Source organism: Rattus norvegicus, chromosome 1 (assembly GCF_036323735.1).
Source record: "Rattus norvegicus strain BN/NHsdMcwi chromosome 1, GRCr8, whole genome shotgun sequence".
Classification (NCBI taxonomy): domain Eukaryota; kingdom Metazoa; phylum Chordata; class Mammalia; order Rodentia; family Muridae; genus Rattus; species Rattus norvegicus.
In genome coordinates, this window is record NC_086019.1 from 101,798,626 (window position 1) to 101,817,155 (window position 18,530).

Sequence of the window (18,530 nt, forward strand, 5' to 3'; positions counted from 1 at the left end):
ATACTGAGGGGACAGATTCCTGGTCCAGTCCCTGGCTGGCAGTACCAGATCACATAAAGCTCCTTGCCTTGGAAGAATGGCTAGTTTTGACATTTGCCAGGAGCAAGTGTCTAGTTTTGACATTGTTGCCATAGAGATGGCACCACTGGCCCTAACACACTGGCTAGAGTCAGATGCTACTCCCTTTCCTTGAGTTTCCTGTCAGCAGCATCTGCAATTGAAGCTTCAGACAACACTGCCTCCTCTGCGCCATGAAAGCTGTCAAATCAGTGGCCCCTTCTGCTTTACGGTATTGCCACAAGAGCTGTTAAAATGGCGGCCCCTGTCAAAATAGCAATATACTTCCTCAGCCTGCTGCTACCATGAGGTACCAGCACAGGAGCTACCCAGGGTGGTGACATATCCTTTTCTGCCTCAGCCTAGGGGCTTTGTAAAATACTACCACAGGAGCTGTCCTCTGTGTCCTCTCCAGCTTCTCGAGCAGTTCAGCAGTGATGGTACTTGGGGCCAGGAAGGTCTTCCCATCACAACCTTTGGGCCCAATGCAGGGAAAGGGGGTAAATAAAAGCCACCAATCCATGAGCTTCTCACAAAACCCACCAATCTCTGAGCTCCCCAAGCTCAGTACTTGAAACCCTAACAGTACTCACTCTGTAAATCTCTGCTCTGAAAAGCTCTTCCCCCTAAGAAATACTATGCCAGTGCTGCCCCTAGTTCAACTCCCTGCTGTACACTCCTAGGAACTAATCCTGGATTTATCTCTCCATAAACTGGACTCTTTCAGTAGATTTCCTTTATGAGATTTGGTGCATGGGAGCTGCAATGCTTTAGGTGAGGAGGCTTTCTCTTGGAGTTGTGTACTTCTGGGGCTCCAGTGTGCTAAAATAATTTTTAAAATCTGTTTTTCCTTCCTAGCCCTGCTCTCAGAATGACAACTCTAAGGTTAATTTGCTATTATTCAATGCCTAGGTCATAAGCTTTGTCTCATTCCCTGACAATCTAGTAACTTATTCAACCCATTTAACTAGTCTATGTCAACTACTTGGTTAGTTATCTCTCTTCAGTCCTGGCTATCTCTTCCTTCTCAACTCCTCAGTGTCTCTCTGAGTACTACTACCTCCTGGTTTGTTTCTGTCTCCTTATCTTTCTCCCATCTTTACTCCTGTCTCTTCCCCTGGGACTCTCTTCAAGTTTCTCTATCTCATACTATTTCCCAGAATCCTTTCTCTTCCTGCCAGTGTCCTACCTTCTATTCCCTGCCTCAGGTCATTGGCTGTTGGCTCTTTTGTTGACAAGTCATGTTTATAAGAGATTATATCTACATTTCCCCTTCTTTGTGCAACAAAGGCTCTTTCTCTTTTATAAACATTATGTACAGTATTAATAATTATGAAAACCGTCAGGTAAAAATGACATTCACAATGTCTAGTCCATTTGTATTTGGTAACTTTGGAGAATAAACTCCACTATCTATCTTATTTTAGCGAGTTAGAGTTCTGTATTAAATCATTTTCTATCATAACTTACGTAGACCTTAAAACATTTTCCTAAATCTTAACAATTTAAACTTAGTCGTGAGACTATCTAGTCTTCGTCTCCATCAGAGACCTGAGAAGGAATAATTATTATTTGAGTATGCAGGGAGTACAGACCAAGCAGCTTCTAAAACCATTGAAATGACAGGTTTTAGGCTGCCAAATATGTAGCACAGGATGGTATTGCCTGGTATCAATAGGAGGAGAAACCCTTGGTCCTGTGAAGGCTTGTTTCTCCAGTGTAGGAGAATTCCAGGGTGTTTAGGTGGGAGGGGGAGCATCCTAATAGAAGGAGGGGTAGGGGGTATGGAAGAGTGGGAACAGGGAAAGAGGATAACATTTGAAATGTAAATACATAAAATATCAAAAAGGGACATTCTCATTCTCATCCAGTTGGTAAAATGTTTGTCTAGCACACACAAAGCCCCAAATCCTGCTCAATCACCCATGAAAACAGGCATGGTGGTGCACACCCATAGTCCCAGCATTTCAGATATTCAAGGTCCTCAAATGCATAATCGATTGTCATAGTGAAGGTAATTTCACAATATCAAATCTTCAAACTTGAAGCATGGCATGGCTTTTGACTCTTCTGGTATCTTATGTAGAGCTTTGTTGGTGGTCAAGAATTGTTAACCAGTTTGGGCACATATGATTTTGACAGTGCATCATGAAAGGGTTTCTGACAACAGTGGGAAAGGTCAGCTGGAGTCCTTCAGAACTTGAGTTACACCAAAGCATTTACTTTTCTGCTGAGAAAACTGCTACTTTGCTGATGGGACTGCTTTCAAGCATCACAGGTATGGCTCCTGTTTATTTAGTACTTGTGTTAGTCTCAAACCCTGGAAAAGTGGTTAAATGAAGTGCCTGTTCAACATATCCAAGTGGTCCTGGCCATCAGATTCTCCCAGCATCTCTCAGTCCCTACCTGTTAAAGTGTATGGCTGACATACCCCAACCTCTACTCTAAACATCTCTAGTGCAAGGTCTGGGATATTCTTCCCTCAGATGCCCTTCCATAGATGGCCTAACCATTTTGGTGACCTGGCCCTTTTCATGTCATGTCCTTTTTGTATAACTCTCCCACTTCCTCTCTTACACCCTCTTACATGGCCCAGTTTGTGGTCGTGAACGCTGATCTGGACATTCCCAGAGGTCTTTGCCTCCGGTTATGTTCTCTCTTCTATCTCCTCCACCATTACTAGGAGGAGTCATGTCCTCTCATTTTTCTCATTTTCTTTTTAGTTTTTTTATTCTTTACATACATTATATCTGGACTACGCGTTCCCTTACCTCCAATTCTCCCATTACCTTTTCTACCTTTCCCCTCTCCTAGATCCACTCCTGTTCCATTTCTCTTCAACAACAATAACAACAAACAACAAGAGAGCAGGCCTCACATGGATAGCAACTGAACAATGGCATAACAATGTACAGTAAAACTATTCACACTCATGTCAAATCTGGAAAAGGTAAAAGGAAAAGTAAGAGGAAAAGTATCCCAAGCACAGACAAAAGAGTCAGAGTTACCCCCTACTCCTGCTGTTGGGGATGGTTCTTATAATAACACACAAGAATTCCAGTCATATTTGGTTTATTCTGGGTCTGTCAGCTGACTAACCTCTGGTTCCTGGCCATCCACACAGTGTGGGTAGGCATACATATGCAACCATCACATGCAGAATACCTATCTCAAGCCTAAAAATGGTCCATTGTCACTTCAGTCTCTATGAGCACCTATGAGATTAGTTGATTCTATGGGTTGTGTTCTCATGGTATCTTTCACTCTTTTGGTTCCTAAAATCCTTCCTCCCCATTTTCTTCAGGGTTCCCCTGGCTTCACTTCCTGTTTGGCTGTGGGTCTTTGCAATCAGTTATCTCAGTTGCTGAACTATGTCTCTTTGATGACAACTGGGCTAGGCAGAGAATCATAAGGAATCATTTCTCTGAATTTTTTTCCAGTCATATTTGGTTCTACCCTGGGTCCCTGGACTGATTAGCTGCTGATTTCTGAGATCCATACAATGTCAGGAGTGGATTCCTTCTCTTAACTTGGGTCACAAGTTGGACCAGTCATTGGTTGGCCACTATCAAAAGTTTGGTGCCTCTATTACCCCAGCAAAAGCAAGGCAAATGTCAGTTGAAGGTTTTGTAGATGTGTTGATGTTCATAGTTCCACTGATGGTAGCCTTCTCTGATTACAGAAGATGGGCAGTTTCAGCTCCATATCCCCGCATTGAGATTTTGTAGGGTCACTCTCATAGATTCCAGAAATTTTCTACTGCACTAGGGTTCTACATAACCCTCTAAATGCCTCAACATTCAAGTTCCCTTCCCATTGCTCTCTCACCCTTTTCCCCTGCTTTAACTTTCCTGTTCCCATTCCCATGTGCCCACAGTCTGCTTTCCCTGGAAGATCAATGGTAAGCAAGTGTCTTTGTAATAGAATAGGGAATCCTTTGGGCATATGCCCCATAGTGATATACCCTAGCCTTGAGATAGATCAATTTCCAATTTTCTGAGGTACCTCCATATTGATTTCCATAGTGACTGTATAAGGTTGAACTCCTACCAGCAATGGAGGAATGTTCACCTTGCTCCACATCTTTTCCTGCATGATCTGTCACTTGTATTATTGATTTTAGCCATTTTGATAGGTGGAAGATGGAATCCCAAAGTAATTTTGACTTGCATTTCCCTGATGGCTAAGGATTATGGACATTTCTTTTTAGTGCTTCTCAGCCATTTGCAATTATCATGTCAAGAGTTCTCTGTTTAAATCTGTATCCTACTTTTATTGGGTTATCTAGCTTGTTGGTGTCTAATTGCTTGAGTTCTTTATATATTTTGGATATTACTCCTCTATTGGATGTAGGGATGGTAAAGGACATTTTTCCATTCTGAAGGCTGCCTTTTTGTTTGCAAATATTTTATTGAGTACTTTTGCATCAATGTTCATAATGGAAATCAGCCTGAAGTTCTCTTCACTGAGCCTTTGTGTGTTTTAGGTATCAAGGTGATTGTGGCATCATAGAATGAGTTTGGCAGTGTTCCTTCTGTTTCTATTTTGTGGAATAGTTTGAGGAGTATTAGTCTTAGTTCTTATTCAAAAGTCTGGTAGAAATCTGCACTATAACCATCTGGCTCAGAGAGATTTGGTTGGTAGAGTTTTTTTCTTCCAATATTTCACCACATATATTTTTTGTTGTGCATTATTAGCTGAGAATGTCATGCAAATTGGTCACTGCTAATGCAGCAACTTAATTATTCTCTGATCAAAGGAAGGAACAAATCAGTATGCTCTCACTTCTACTAACTTCTGACGGTTTACAGCAGTTAAAGTATTTTGCTTCTGTGCATGAAGGTTTAAAAAATCTTTTTTTTATAAAATACAAGAACAACTAACTTTACCATCAAGTAAAAGTAAAAACTGGGATTCTTTTAAATTAGTCCAAAGTGGTATTTAGGGACTTAGTTGTGGGCTGCTGTGTTGACACCATGACAAACCAAAGTGTAGGGTTGGGTCTGGTTTTGTTTCGATTTTCTTTTCAGTATCCAATGCTCATGGATTAAGTTCTGGAGATGTTCCAAGTATAAGGCAGGGATCTGTTTGGATTCTGCCATGGGTGTACTCTGTGGGTCGAATGCTGGAGGGTGAGGCATGTTTTGCTGGACCCATGTCGACTACCTAAGTAGTCATCAAGGTCAAAAAATTCATCATCTCCTCCTTGGTATTCCATTCCCTGGAAATCTACTAGGTACCACAAGATACCTCCAATTCCACCAATGTATGTGATAATTTCCAGTGTAGCACCACATTTTTTATAGTTGTTAGCAAACCATTCCAAGAGGGGCCTGCCCTTTATCAGTTCCTGTCCAGTCTCTTTGTCTGTGAAGTGAGATTTATTCTTCTTTGTTCTGGAGTTAAATAGAGAATTTTCTCCCTTGGCAATGAAGCATGTATCTCATTATATCCAGATTTTCCTAGACCGTTAGAATCTCTACAGCTCCCATTTCTAAAGCCTTTAGTGTACCTTCAACTCCAAACAGTACTTGCCTGTGTCCTGGCTAATTTCATCAAAGTATTGCTCTATTAATTTCTTCTCTTGAATGAACTTCACGTTGGAGAGAACTTCAGTAGACAATTCAATAGCTTGGTTGAATCCATTTTCACCATCATGGGCTATATCAACTAATTTTAAAACTTTAGATTGCAACCTCTGGTCAAACATGTTAGATTGACTTAGTTAAGTTTTTAAGTTAGCTGTTCCAGCTAAAACAAAACCAGCCACATTCACTTTGTCTCCAGAAATAAACAGCTGCACAGAAGTCTCGGCTACTTTCCCAACATAGTCGCTTTTCCATTCTTTTTTTTTTTAAGATTTATTTATTCTATGTATGGGTACAATGTTGCTGTCTTCAGACACACCAGAAAAGAGCATCAGATCCCATTACAGATGATTGTGAGCCACCATGTGGTTGCTGGGAACTAAACTCAGGACCTCTGGAAGAGCAGTCAGTGCTCTTAACCACTGAGCCATTTCTCCAGCCCATGCTTTTCCATTCTTAAAAGGGCAAATCGCAAGGCTGACTGACCTCCTCTGCCGTGTTTCTTTGGGAGATCCACAGTGAATTTGTGCAGGACTTCTCTGGTGTTTCCTTGGAGCATGCCAAAAAGAGCACCACTGCCATCTATTACAATAAAACCAAACTTGTTGTCATCTGAAAGTAACTCTGTAAGAGCCTCTGTATGAAACTTGTGGCACAAATACGATGATGTGTTCATTGGTTTGAAAGGTTCAAAGTCAATGTTAACTTTCATTCCCTTTCCTTCTTCTGTTACAATTGTTCCACAGTAAACAACCCGACCATTTGGAGGTACTTTGTTATAAAGTTTGAGTCTCTGTTGTACAGATGTGATGGGTCCCAGGACTGAAAGGCGGTTTACTCATGACTTAATATTAGATGCAGTTCCAAACTCATCTGTAACATTTTTGCCACTCGTGAAATCTGGTCTTTGGGAGGAATGATTAGCGATACCATGTTCGTGCCAATGCCATAGGCCGCCTCCAAGCTCTTAATGAGCTTCTTGATCTTCCAGATCTCCAGGTTCCTGTCTACAGCACTGGGGTCATCGCCATCTTCTCGCTTCCTCCACAAGGCCCCAGTACCCTCCACAAGGGGCGGTAGCGGCTGCTCCTAGGGTGGCTCTGAGGCAGAGGCCGCTATGAAGTAGGACACTGGCTCCCTCTCTCCAGGCAGCTCCATGTCTTGCAATCTGCTCACATGGGTCCTCTGATCTCGGTTGGTAGACTTTTAATGACAGCTCATATTTCCTTAGGAATTATAGGACTATTCAGATAGTTTACCTGATCTTAATTTAGCTTTTGTAGTTGGTATATGTCTAGAAAATCATCCATTTCAATTCGATATTCCAATTTTGTGGAGTATAGGCTTTTGTAGTAAGGCTTAATGATTTTTGAATTTCCTCGGTGTCTGTTATTATGTCTCTCTTTGACTTTTTGATTTTGTTAATTTAGGTACTGTCTGATTTTAAAGTTTGGCTAAGGGTTTGCCTATCTTGTTGATTTTTTTTTCAAAGAACCAGCGCTCTCTCTCTCTCTCTCCCTCTCTCTCTCTCTCTCTCACTCTCTCTCTCTCTCTCTCATTTAGAGTCATCACATGTACTTTTGTTAGGTTGAGAAGTCTTCAATTTCTTTATGAGGACACTTAGTGCTATAAATATTCATCTTAGCACTGTTTTCAGTGTCCTGAAGTACAAACTTAAGAGTTCTTTGGAAAGTCAGTTATGTTGGATGGTGCCTTCTTGGGATAAACATGCCTGTTTTCCTGAAGCAGACATAGGTGAAAGGCTAAGACAGACTCATGAAGGAATATTTCACTGAAGCAGGCACAGGAAAAAATGATGTTCTGCTAAAGCAAGAACATAAAAGGTCATGTGATGAAGAATTCTTTCCTAGTAACAGGCATATATTAGTCTACCTTAGACTGAGTAATTGAGCTCTATTTGTTCAGACTCCATAGAGACGAACATATCAAAAAACAAAAACAAAACATAAAAATAAGAAAACAAAAACAAGAGAAGTCTGATGGCGTGGTGCAGTTTCTTGCCTCTTCTGTGGACTTGGGCTGGTTGGCAGAGTGATGTCAGCTGAGACAAGCTCCTGTGGTGAGGCAAGGCCCATGGAGGACACATGATGTTTAGAGGGAGTATAGGAAAGACCCAAAGGACAGCGATGGAGGCTGAGCTAGTTTTGCTTATAGAGCTGCCTGTGCAATGCTTGTTACTCTTATGTCTTTGCAGATCTGTGCTTTGCTGAGAGAAGCAAACTTCTGGTGTTTCTGCTGGTCCCTCCTACTGACTTGTGGTGAGGCTGAAGCCTGGCTGTCTCTCTTAGGTAGTGCTACCATTACTGATTCATGTTTGCTATCCTCAAACTACTGAATTGGACTGCTGTTTTATCTGTAAAGTGGTTACAAGTGGATGGAACTGTGCTGCTAATCTGTGAACTGAACTGCTGATTTCCAGACAACAGAAATAGAAGTTACTCCAAAGAACCATTTCTAAACAAGTCTACTTCCTCTGTATCCTTTCTTTTCTATTACCTCTGGTGGGCCATAGGCTAAAAGGGAGGTTTCCATGAATATGTGTGCTTTCTGTTGTTTCTGTTATTGCAGAAGTCCAGCTTTAATCCATGGTGATCTGATAAGATGCATGGGGTTATTTCAGTCTTCTTGTATCTGTTGAGGTTTTCTTTGTGACCAATTATACAGTCAGCTTTGGAGAGAGTTCCATGAGGTACTGAGAAGAAGGGGTATTCTTTTGTTTTAGGGTAAAATATTCAATAGATACCTGTTAGGTCTGTTTGAGTAATAACTGTTAGTTTCATTATTTCTCTGTTTAGTTTCTGTCTCAGTGACCTGTCCATTGGTGAGAGTGGGATGTTGAGGTCTCCCACTATTAATGTGCGTGGTTCAGGTGTAATTTAAGCTTTAGTAATATTTCTTTTATGAATGTTGGTGCACTTGCTTTTGGGACATTGATGTTCAGAATTGAGATGTCCTCTTGGTAGATTTTTCTTTTGGTGAGTATGAGGTATTCTTCCCTGTCTATTTTGATTGCTTTCAGTTGAAATATATATTTCATTAGATATTAGAATGGCTACTCCAGCTTGTTTTCTTGGGTTCATCTGCTTGGAAAAGCTTTTTCTAGCCCTTTAATATCTTTGTTGGTGAGATGTATCTCTTGTATGCAGAATGATGGATTCTTTTTATGCAACCATTCTATTAGCCTCTGTGTTGGGTCCATTGAATTTGAGAGATCTTAATGACCAATGAATGTTAATTCCTGTCATTTTGATGTTAGTCTTGGTTGAGTGTGTACGTGTGTGTGTGTGTGTGTGTGTGTGTGTGTGTGTTCTATTGGCTTTAATGGTGTGAAATTTATTTCTTTTGTTTTCTTGAGCATAGTTAATGCCATTACATTGAATTTTTCCTTTTGATATCCTCTCTAGGGCTGGGTTAGTGGAAAGGTGTTGTTTAAATCTGGTTTTGTCATGGAATATCTTGGTTTTTCCATGTATGTTGATGGAGAGTTTTGCTGGATATTGTAGTCTGGGCCGACATGGGTCTGTGAGAACTCTGCCAAGAACAGGTTCACCAATGAACTTTATAAAAGTATTGCTATAATCTTTCAGGGCAAAAGTCATAGGAGAAGGGACAGCTATGCTAAAATATTACTTCCTTTAACCAGCTAACACCTCAGCCTTTATGGCTTCTGTCATTCTCCTGTCATCTTCTCCATCCAATTTTGTCTTTTATCTCAGAATCTGGCCTTCCTATTGGCTACTCCCTGATTTGTGACATCATTTTCTCTACCACCCTACTAGCATCCAGTAGAATCTTGTGGTTTCCATGGAGCTACCTGTAAACAAATCACAGGTCACCTATGACCTCTGAGGACTGTCTGCCAGTGAATAGAGGAGCCAGTTTGGTGAGAAGATCAGTCAAGGACAACCATTTATCCTGCTCCATTGTAACATGGATTATTGTTATTCCTTCCCACCCTTGCCCTGACCATGTCAGGTAAAGAATTAAACTTTAAACCACTACTGAAAGACTATACATGGACTGACCCAGGGTTCCAACCGCATATGTAGCAGAGAATAGCCTTGTTGGGGCACCAGTGGAAGGGGAAGCCCTTGATCCTTCCAAAGTTGGACCCCCAGTGCAGGGGAATATGGGGGACAGTAAGGGGGACGTATAGGGGGAATACTTGTATGGGGGAGGGGAGGGGATGGGATTGGGGCTTATGGACAGGAAACCAGGAAGGGGAATAACATTTGAAATGTAAGTAAAGAAACATATCTAATAAAAATTAAAAAAAGAATGAAACTTTAAAATGATCATATCTTTCCTTATTTTTAGTATGAGTTTAAATCCTCAGGTGAATATTGATAATAGAGATACAGATATCCTAAGTGGAATGGCACATTTAGCTTTGATTCTTACTAAGAATGTGACTTTGGGCAGACTGTTTATTCTCAACTGATTCTTCATCTTCAGGAAAATTACATTCTACTTCAGGGAGAGTACAGTGTGACTATGCTATGAGCACAGTATAGTTGTGTCTTAAGAGGCAAGTGAACAGGAAAAATTCAGGTAATTAATGATGGTGTTAAATTTAACAGAAACAAAGTAGAACAAGGTGTGAAGAATCTAGCACTCCATACCATGGAGTGCTACACTTCACTGTTACTGTTCAAATCCAGTGCTGTTCTCAATGTCCCTTCACCTGTGTGGTGGCACACTTGTATTCATATAATATGTGGATATTATAAACAGATTGATCAATGAACACAACATGTAGTAGTTGAAATAATGAAGACAATATTAAGTCTACCCTGCGTTACAATGGCCTTGTCTTGATACAAACAAAATAAAAGGAAGAGAAAGAGAGTGATTTTAGAGAATTCAGTCTATCTTAGGTTAAAAAGTCTAAGAGGGGACTGGCCTCGGAGAAGGCAGTTAATATAGTGAAAAAATGTTGTGGCTATTATATGAAAGATAGACCCACAGGAACTGGAGAGAGGGAAAAAAGTACAAAGTATAAAGATGAGGGGATAGAAAACAGATATCAAATAAATAAAAAAGTCAGAGATAATCCTAAAGGAACACTGAGATAATTTAAGACCAAATATTGCAAAGAACCACAGATTTCAAATCAAAAGAATCAAGGTATTTCCATTTCCCAAGTCTTGTCTAGACAGCACACTGTTGAAGTTTTCTGGGTGCTGTTTCCCCATTATATATAGAAGACACAATCCCATTCTGCTTCCTGGTTCCTACAATCTAGCACAGCCTTACGAAGATGTGCATACTGGTTTTTGTTAGATATTATCAATTGAGGATAGCAGTATCACCATTACTTAACTTGTTCTCTATACAACACTAACCGACACAGAACAGGTAACTCTTACAATGCTTCCCCTCTAGAGGAGTTACAGGCAACTAAAGTAACAGAGGAAGAATCAGTCTTGTCCAGGGTCAAATTTTTAATGTTAGCAAGTCTCAATGTGTCAGCCCTAAACACATGAAAGTACCTTGAAATAACAACATGCTTATATCTAGAAAGTGATATACTTATATGTGTCTAATATGCTTAAATGATAAGAGGTCATGAATGAAGGGGTGGTAGGGGCACAGGAGGACTTAGAAGGGGAAAGGGGTAATTAAATAATACAGTATTTATATACAAAATACCTGATATATCTTTTTTTATAAAGCTCAGAGTAAAAGTAAGCCTGGTGGTATTGGCAGACTTCTATGAAAGCACCATTCTGGAGGCAAGGCAGGCCAGTCTTTGTGATTCTAAGGCCAGCCTTATCTAAGTAGAGAGACCCTGTCTTCCTTCTATAAAGCAGGGAAAAAGCAGGGGTACAGGGAGTTGTCTGGGACTCTCCTATCTCTGAACAATTCTGTTACATGACCTAGATATGAGGCAGTATTACAGTAGGTATAAGAACAAGACAAAGCATGTAAAAATGGACTGTGTTTAGATTAGTGAAAAGGTTATCAAGTCAACTAGGAATTGGTTGCCCACACAGGAAGAACAGGTATCAAGAGAGTGTCAACTTGTCCAGTACCAAGAATTCGTCTGAACCTTTGCAATTAGAATGTCTGGTGGAACACTAGTCTTAGACTCACTCTCTGAGACAGTAGAAAATGAAGATAGCACTGCTCCCCACATGACTCTAGAAAGCATCCATATCACCATTTTCCCACTGTTTTCTTCCTCCCTTACAGAAAATCTCCAAAGCACACCTTTCTGTGGGACAGAAAGTGATCTGCCATCCCCTCTGCCTGTACTGAATAACTCCCCACCCTCAAGAACAGTGTGCAGCTACTCCAGTGTCTCCATCCCAGCCGTGAGTTCAGCATGGCTCCTCCCATCAGCATCCAGCACTTCTCTACAGCCACTCATGGGCAGTACCTACCTTAACCCACATGGTAGCACGACTATGCTGACAGTGCTGACTGACCAGAGCCAGGTCTCCAACTCCACACTCTCCTGTCCAGGTATTCTTGAGTGGGATATCACAGGACTCACAGACAGGAGGGCAGCTGTACTCTAGCAATTCAATGTGATAACAATGACCAGGATACCACAATGTCCTTCTTATCTATGACAGTCCAGTGTGATAAAACTTTAGATCCCAATGCCAAAGTCTCTTTCAACCCAACACCGTCTGCTAGCTTTGTCCAGGCCATACTACCCAGGGTGCTAAATCCAGGACACAGCCTAATACAGGAGGGTACGAGGAGGTTAGCCAGGTCTATTACTAAGAGCGCAACAACCTGGGCCCTTAGATAGCTGGAGAACTCAGACAGTGCCTTCAGACCTGTGGCTCTGTATTTTACCCCGAGAATCAGGCCTCTGTCACACCAGTAGAGATAGTGATGGTGCTAATGGAGATTAAGCCAAAAAATGCCCAAATACCCCTCTCTACCTCTGATACCATCTACTGCACATCTGCTCAAGCCATGCTAGACAACAGTCTTCCCAGTGAGGATAGAGCCAGGAGGGGAAGGATGGGGATCAGCATTCCAAGGACACCCAGCTCTCCCTTTCAGTAATGGACATCCCACACAGAGAGAGAATGTGGGGTCTTTCAGGTTCAGTATGACTGCGGCTTTCCATTCCCACCTTCAGACCCTATCACGAGAGAGAATGAAAGGTATAATGAGTAGTATCCATATTGAATTAGGTGATGCCCACAGAGCACACCACACTCACACATCACTGCCCAGTGTGATCAGTCCTATACTACACCAACACTGTAATCAACTCTTTCAGGGCTCTAGTAATGTGTGAGAGTATGTGTGTGTGTGTGTGTGTGTGTGTGTGTGTGTGTGTGTGTGTGTGTGTTTGTGTGTGTGTGTTTGTCTGTCTCTCTCTGTCTCTCTCTGTCTCTCTCTGTGTGTGTGTGTGTTTGTGTGTGTGTTTGTCTGTCTCTCTCTGTCTCTGTGTGTGTGTGTGTTTGTGTGTGTGTGTGTTTGTCTGTGTCTCTCTGTGTCTCTGTGTCTCTCTGTCTCTGTCTCTGTCTCTCTCTCTCTCTCTCTCTGTGTGTGTGTGTGTGTGTGTGTGTGTGTGTGTGTGTGTGACTGGATAGTCCATAAATCAAAATCTTTCTCCAGAGCAATGTAGCTGAGAATCTGTCCTGGAAGACATATCGCTCCCAGATTCTAACCACTTGTCCTGGCATTCTCTTACACTTAAAATAATAGAGAGGAAGTTAGGTGCAGCACATGTACGACTGCTAACAGTCAAACTGCTACTTCTTTCTTTTTCTTTTGCTGTGCATTTCAGAGGTGACCCATGGTGAAGATTATAAGATTATGTACACATGTTCTCTAATACTGAGTCACACCCAAGCCCAAAGGTTTCAGTTTCTTAAATCAATTTTCATGTCACTTGTAAGAAGTTTGTGAAACATGGGGCTGGAGGAAAGCCTCTGTGCTTGAAATTCTTGCCTGAATTTGGATACCTAAATTAACATAAAAATCCAGGCTTTTGGGGGTGTCTGTGTAATGCTGTTGGCATAAGTTCTCAGAGACAAGAAAGTTCTCAGAAATTATTGGCTACCCACCTAATAAGAAAGCTCCAGGGAAATGAGAGGCAATTTATCTTTTTCTACAAAGAGGAAGACAAGTAAAGGACCACACACTAAGGGAATTCTGTAACCTTCCCATGTTGGCTATGCATGCACACACCACACAAACACAAGGGAACACAAAATCCTCTTGAGAAAATGTGACATGGAATGGATACCGGAGACAGCAGAGCAGTTTCCACCTTTCTGCAAACATAGCAGACAGCTCACAGGAATGCCTTCTCCATGGCTGCAGAGGCCACATTCCTGTGGAATATGAAAGGAGGAGAGCATCTTACTTACTATGTGTTAACTTCTTCCTTGACTCTTTTTCAGTGGTGGAACTGGAGACATCCCTGGGATTGTCACCTTCAGGCCAAACACTTTGTCTGCTGCAGAGTCCAGAATTCTACATCACTTGCACCCAGGTTTCCCAGAGGAAGACACCATCTCTTGATGGGGAAAGGCCATTAACAACACCTATCCATAGTCCTTCAGAATTCCTGGCCTTGCCTCCGGCTCCAAGCTCAGAACAAACAGATATTAAAAACATGGATGACATGGAAGTTGAACACTTGATGCCTCAGGAGGCCTATGAGGGCACAAAAGAAAACCAAGACCCAACACTCCTTCCTTTAGCACCCCCTGACTTGCAGCAGCCTCTGCACTGCACTGACACTGGGAGCCTAAGACAGAAATCTGCTTCTGAAAATGCCAGCTTGGGAGGTATCAGTTTGGGTCTGGAAGAGAAAGGAACAGTGGACAGTCTGATGGTGTCCACTATTGACTTTGCAGATATCACTACACTGGTAGCAGATATTCACCTTCCCCAACTCTTTAACTTCCTCACAGGCCTAGATCAATTCCAAGATACCACAGCAACTGAATCCAACGTCATCTGGAGGGACCAGGCCCAAGAAAACTCCAGAGTCATCAATGGGCCTTCTGACCAGGTGAAGAAGAAAGACCATGAAGCCCCTGAGCTGACTGATGGAGCTCCTCAGGCCAAAATCCCAAACTGGGATCCGGTGGAGGGAGAGGGGGTTATAGCCAGCGTTGGGGTCAGTGACAGGGCTATTGACAACATGGCAAAGGACTCGGAGGGCAGAGCTCCCAAAGTGTCACCCATCAGGCCCATCCGAGCTAGGGGACAGGGACAAGACAAGACCAAATGGACAAGAGAAAATAATTCCAAGAAAACAGAAGAACCTAAGCAGTCAAGGAACAGAGTCAAAGCTGAAGAGAAGCCCACCGTCCCCAAGACCAAGATAAAGAGGGATCCCCCTGAGCTCAGCCGCACCAGCTTTAAGAAGCCTCGAACCCACCTTGGCATGCACATGCTGGAGTCCGTGCAGGTCTTCCACCCACTGGGGAAGAAGAGTGAGAAGAAACCTGGCGTTGCTTCTTCCCGGGCTCTGGGAACTTTTAGCAACAACAAATACCCTGGGCCAGGCCCAGCAACAACAGCAGTACAGGATATGCTACATGAGTGCCAGGGCCCTGACAAAACTCCAGGCAAGGCTCAGAGCTCAGAGACCAGTGCTTTCAAGGAGTGTCCATCCCAGTCCCAGTACGAGCTGCCACCAGCTGGGAAGGTCAGATTAGTACCTTTGCCTTTCCCAACCTTGGACCAGCCTCAAACCAGACCTGGTTCTAGAAAGCCTCTTTCCCTGTCTTCACACAGGCCCACTGTAGCTTACTCGGAGAGGTGTCATTTCCAATCAGCTCATCTTACCTCAATCAGGCCATCCCAACCACCTCCTGTTAGCAAATCTTTGATGGTTTCTGCCAAGCCAGCTCTGCCATTTTCTTCCAGTGTCACACAACCTAATGTAACCAACATTATCCAAATTAGCACTGTGCCTCAGTCAGGCACCTTGAGGCCTACACCCTATAGAGCATCATCTCAGTCTTCCCTCCAGAGGGAGCTTCTTTCTGCTGCCAAGAACAAGGTACCATCGCCTTCTGAACCCCAGACTCAATATCTGCTGCAAGACTTCAGCCGTCAACCAATTCCATGGAGAAAAGTTGACATTCTGGGACCAGTAGTCTCACAGCCCATCACAAAAGAGCAGAGGCCAGAGAGGGAGGCCATGAAGAGGAGGGCTCAACAGGAACGAGAGAATGCCGCCAAGTCCACCTCTCCTGGGAAACTGCAGCTTTTCCTTCAGAGAGAGAAAGACATGGAAATTTCTCGATACTATGGCTATGCAATGTAAGAGCTGCCCAGATCTTTGTGACAAATTGTTCTTTAGTGTGAACAAGGCTAAATATAGACATCGATACATATGTATACATGGAGTTTCAAGTATTGTATGAATGTGTAGTGATAGGTACATCTGTAGTTATGTATAAATGAACAGACAAATTTTCTATCATACTTGTAGATATTTGAGCAGTAAAATTGACTGGAGAAATTTAAGTCGATTCTTTAATCCATGATATAGATAGAGGATTTGTTGTTATTTTCATAACTTTGGTATTAAAAATTTAGGTTGCTCAAATAACATGTTACATAAATATAACAGATGATATAAAACTGATAATACTTAACATTAAAGTAATTCATCAATAGCTATAGTGGTAATAAAATTATTCTCCTTGAGTCTATTTTCATTGTACTAGTCACTGAACATGGTATGTGGTATGTTTTCTAAAATTAATACTGTAACCTGAAGAAACTCGAGCTGTTACTACAGTTCCTTCCATTTCTAACCTCTCACCCCAGGCCTTAATCATTTTCTGCTTTTCCTGCTAGCTCATGAGATGAAATAAAGGTTTTTGTGTAATATAAAACCTAGTACCCATACAAGAGAAAAACATCAGTATTACTATGTCTCTGAAATGGGTTGAATTGGATTAATGTACTTGTCTCAAGTTGTATCCATTTCTGAAAACCTCCATTTAATACTTTATTTTAATGTATGTTTTCTCTGTATATATTTGGCAACATGAGTTTGTAATTCCAACACAGAGAACAAAAGGGCATCAGAACTCTGGTTCTGGAATTGAGGAAGGTTGAAAGGCACCATGAGAGTGCTAGTACCTCAGACTGGGGACTCTAGAACAACAACATGTGTTCTTATATGCTGAAACATCTCTCATGGCCCAGGCAGAATGCAGATTCTTGTAAATAATATAACTTCATTTTCTTTATGGCTGAAAATACATCTTTTTCTGTGTCCATCATGTTTTCCTCACCCATGATGATGTTTTTGGACATCAAGTTTTGTTCCCTAATATATTACAGATATGAGTGCAATCATCATTGATGCACAAGGATCTTTCCAATATGTTGAGTTCTTTCAGGTTATGGCTTTTGGAGGACCTTGCGTAGTGACATCCAAACATGCTAGAATATTCACATCACCACCAGCAGCTTCCTTGTACTCCCTCAGAGGTGTTTGTCATTCCTTTTCTGATTGATTTGGGGTGAAATTTCCTGAAGTTTCACTATTCAATTCTGATTCTTCCTGAGTCTGGAGAAATTTTTATTTTATTTCAACGAACTGGCCTGCGTTTCTTCATATGATTTAGATTTTGTTTCTAACTTTAAATAATCTAGATATTGCTCTGTATAAGGTATCTATAGCAACAATTTGCTCCTGTTCTAACTCCTTTCTTACATGGGGGAATCCCTTTACTTCCCTAAGAAACCATTTGTGAGCTGTCAGGATTTCTTGCAAGGCTGAAGTTCTACATCCTTGCCAATCCCTCTACCTTGAAGTCTATTTGCTACTCTGTGCTCTGACAGTTTCAAGTTTGTTACACTTAGGGCTCTGATGCATATGGCATTAGTTTTTTTCCAGGGTGATACTTCAGCAAGCTAATTATGTATTTATTTTTAATTTTTATTTCCTTTTAGTTTCATGAAACATGATCTCTCTCCATAGTACTAGATATCCTGGAACTAACAATGTAGAACTAAAAATGTAGACCAGGATAGTGTTGAACTCACAGGAATCTGCCTCCTTCTGAGCCAAACTCTGTCTGTACACCTGCCTCCAGAGGGCTGGAGCTAAAGGAATGCTACACCATGCCAAGTAGAATCACATTTCTTTCTTTATGTAAGAATATCCAAAAAGCATCCCATTTTTACATCATTTGGTGGAGAGGTGATACTTTAGTCAAGGTGTATTTTTGTTCTTTATCTAAAAACAAGAGATTTATCTAATGTATTTACAACTGGAAGTCATTTATCTAAAAATCTCTTTTATGTCATTAGTAAGCTACACTACCTACCAGAGCGGTGACAGAATGACCTCATATGAGATGTGATTTTTCTATCCAGGATATTTTGTACTTTCTGTTAATGCTAAGATTGCTTTCTTCTGAGAAAAATGGCATCAGAATTTTACTGGCTTATTGTATTCAAATTTTGATAGATTTTCATAGATTATCTCTTTTAAAATATCAAATTGACAACATCTGTGAAGGCCCAATGCTGTTCAATCTAACAATGGCTATTTGCTGTCCAGAGTAATCCTTGGAGACAACGTTAACAAGGCCAGCATTAAAAGATCCCACCACCTGGATCACATTATCCCTACAAGAGAACATTTTGGTAGAAGGGAATGATGGAAAGCAATAGATTAGGGGAGGTCTTTAATCATATCCTTCCTCATGTGCTGCTTTAACTCCAGATATGGGCACTGGCATGGAGCGACTGTGCTTTTGATGTAAAAAAACACATGATTCTTTGAATTTCCTCAGTGTCTGTTATGTCTCCTTTTTCATTTCAGATTTTATTTGGATAGTGTACCTCTGCCTTTTGGTTAAGAGTTTGTCTATCTTTGGTTTCATTGATTTTTTTTGTATTGTT

General features: G+C 41.4%; 1 protein-coding gene and 1 pseudogene across 1 annotated transcript; one reads left to right on the plus strand and one right to left on the minus strand.

Annotated features, from left to right (window-relative positions):
* Positions 1-987: 987 nt before the first annotated feature.
* Positions 988-6,715, minus strand: Etf1-ps2 (eukaryotic translation termination factor 1, pseudogene 2; annotated as a pseudogene).
* Positions 6,716-9,463: 2,748 nt separating this feature from the next.
* Positions 9,464-16,001, plus strand: 4930433I11Rikl (RIKEN cDNA 4930433I11 gene like). Its single transcript, NM_001024907.1, has 3 exons — positions 9,464-9,641; positions 11,862-12,134; positions 14,045-16,001. Exons 1-3 carry the CDS (start codon positions 9,635-9,637, stop codon positions 15,925-15,927), a joined length of 2,163 nt encoding a protein of 720 aa, NP_001020078.1. The 5' UTR covers positions 9,464-9,634; the 3' UTR covers positions 15,928-16,001.
* The last annotated feature ends 2,529 nt before the right edge of the window (positions 16,002-18,530 follow it).

Excerpts from the sequence above, each read along its gene's own strand:
- 4930433I11Rikl (NM_001024907.1), top strand. Across the intron at positions 12,135-14,044 it reads CTCCACACTCTCCTGTCCAG|TGGTGGAACTGGAGACATCC; the intron begins GTATTCTTGAGT and ends ACTCTTTTTCAG.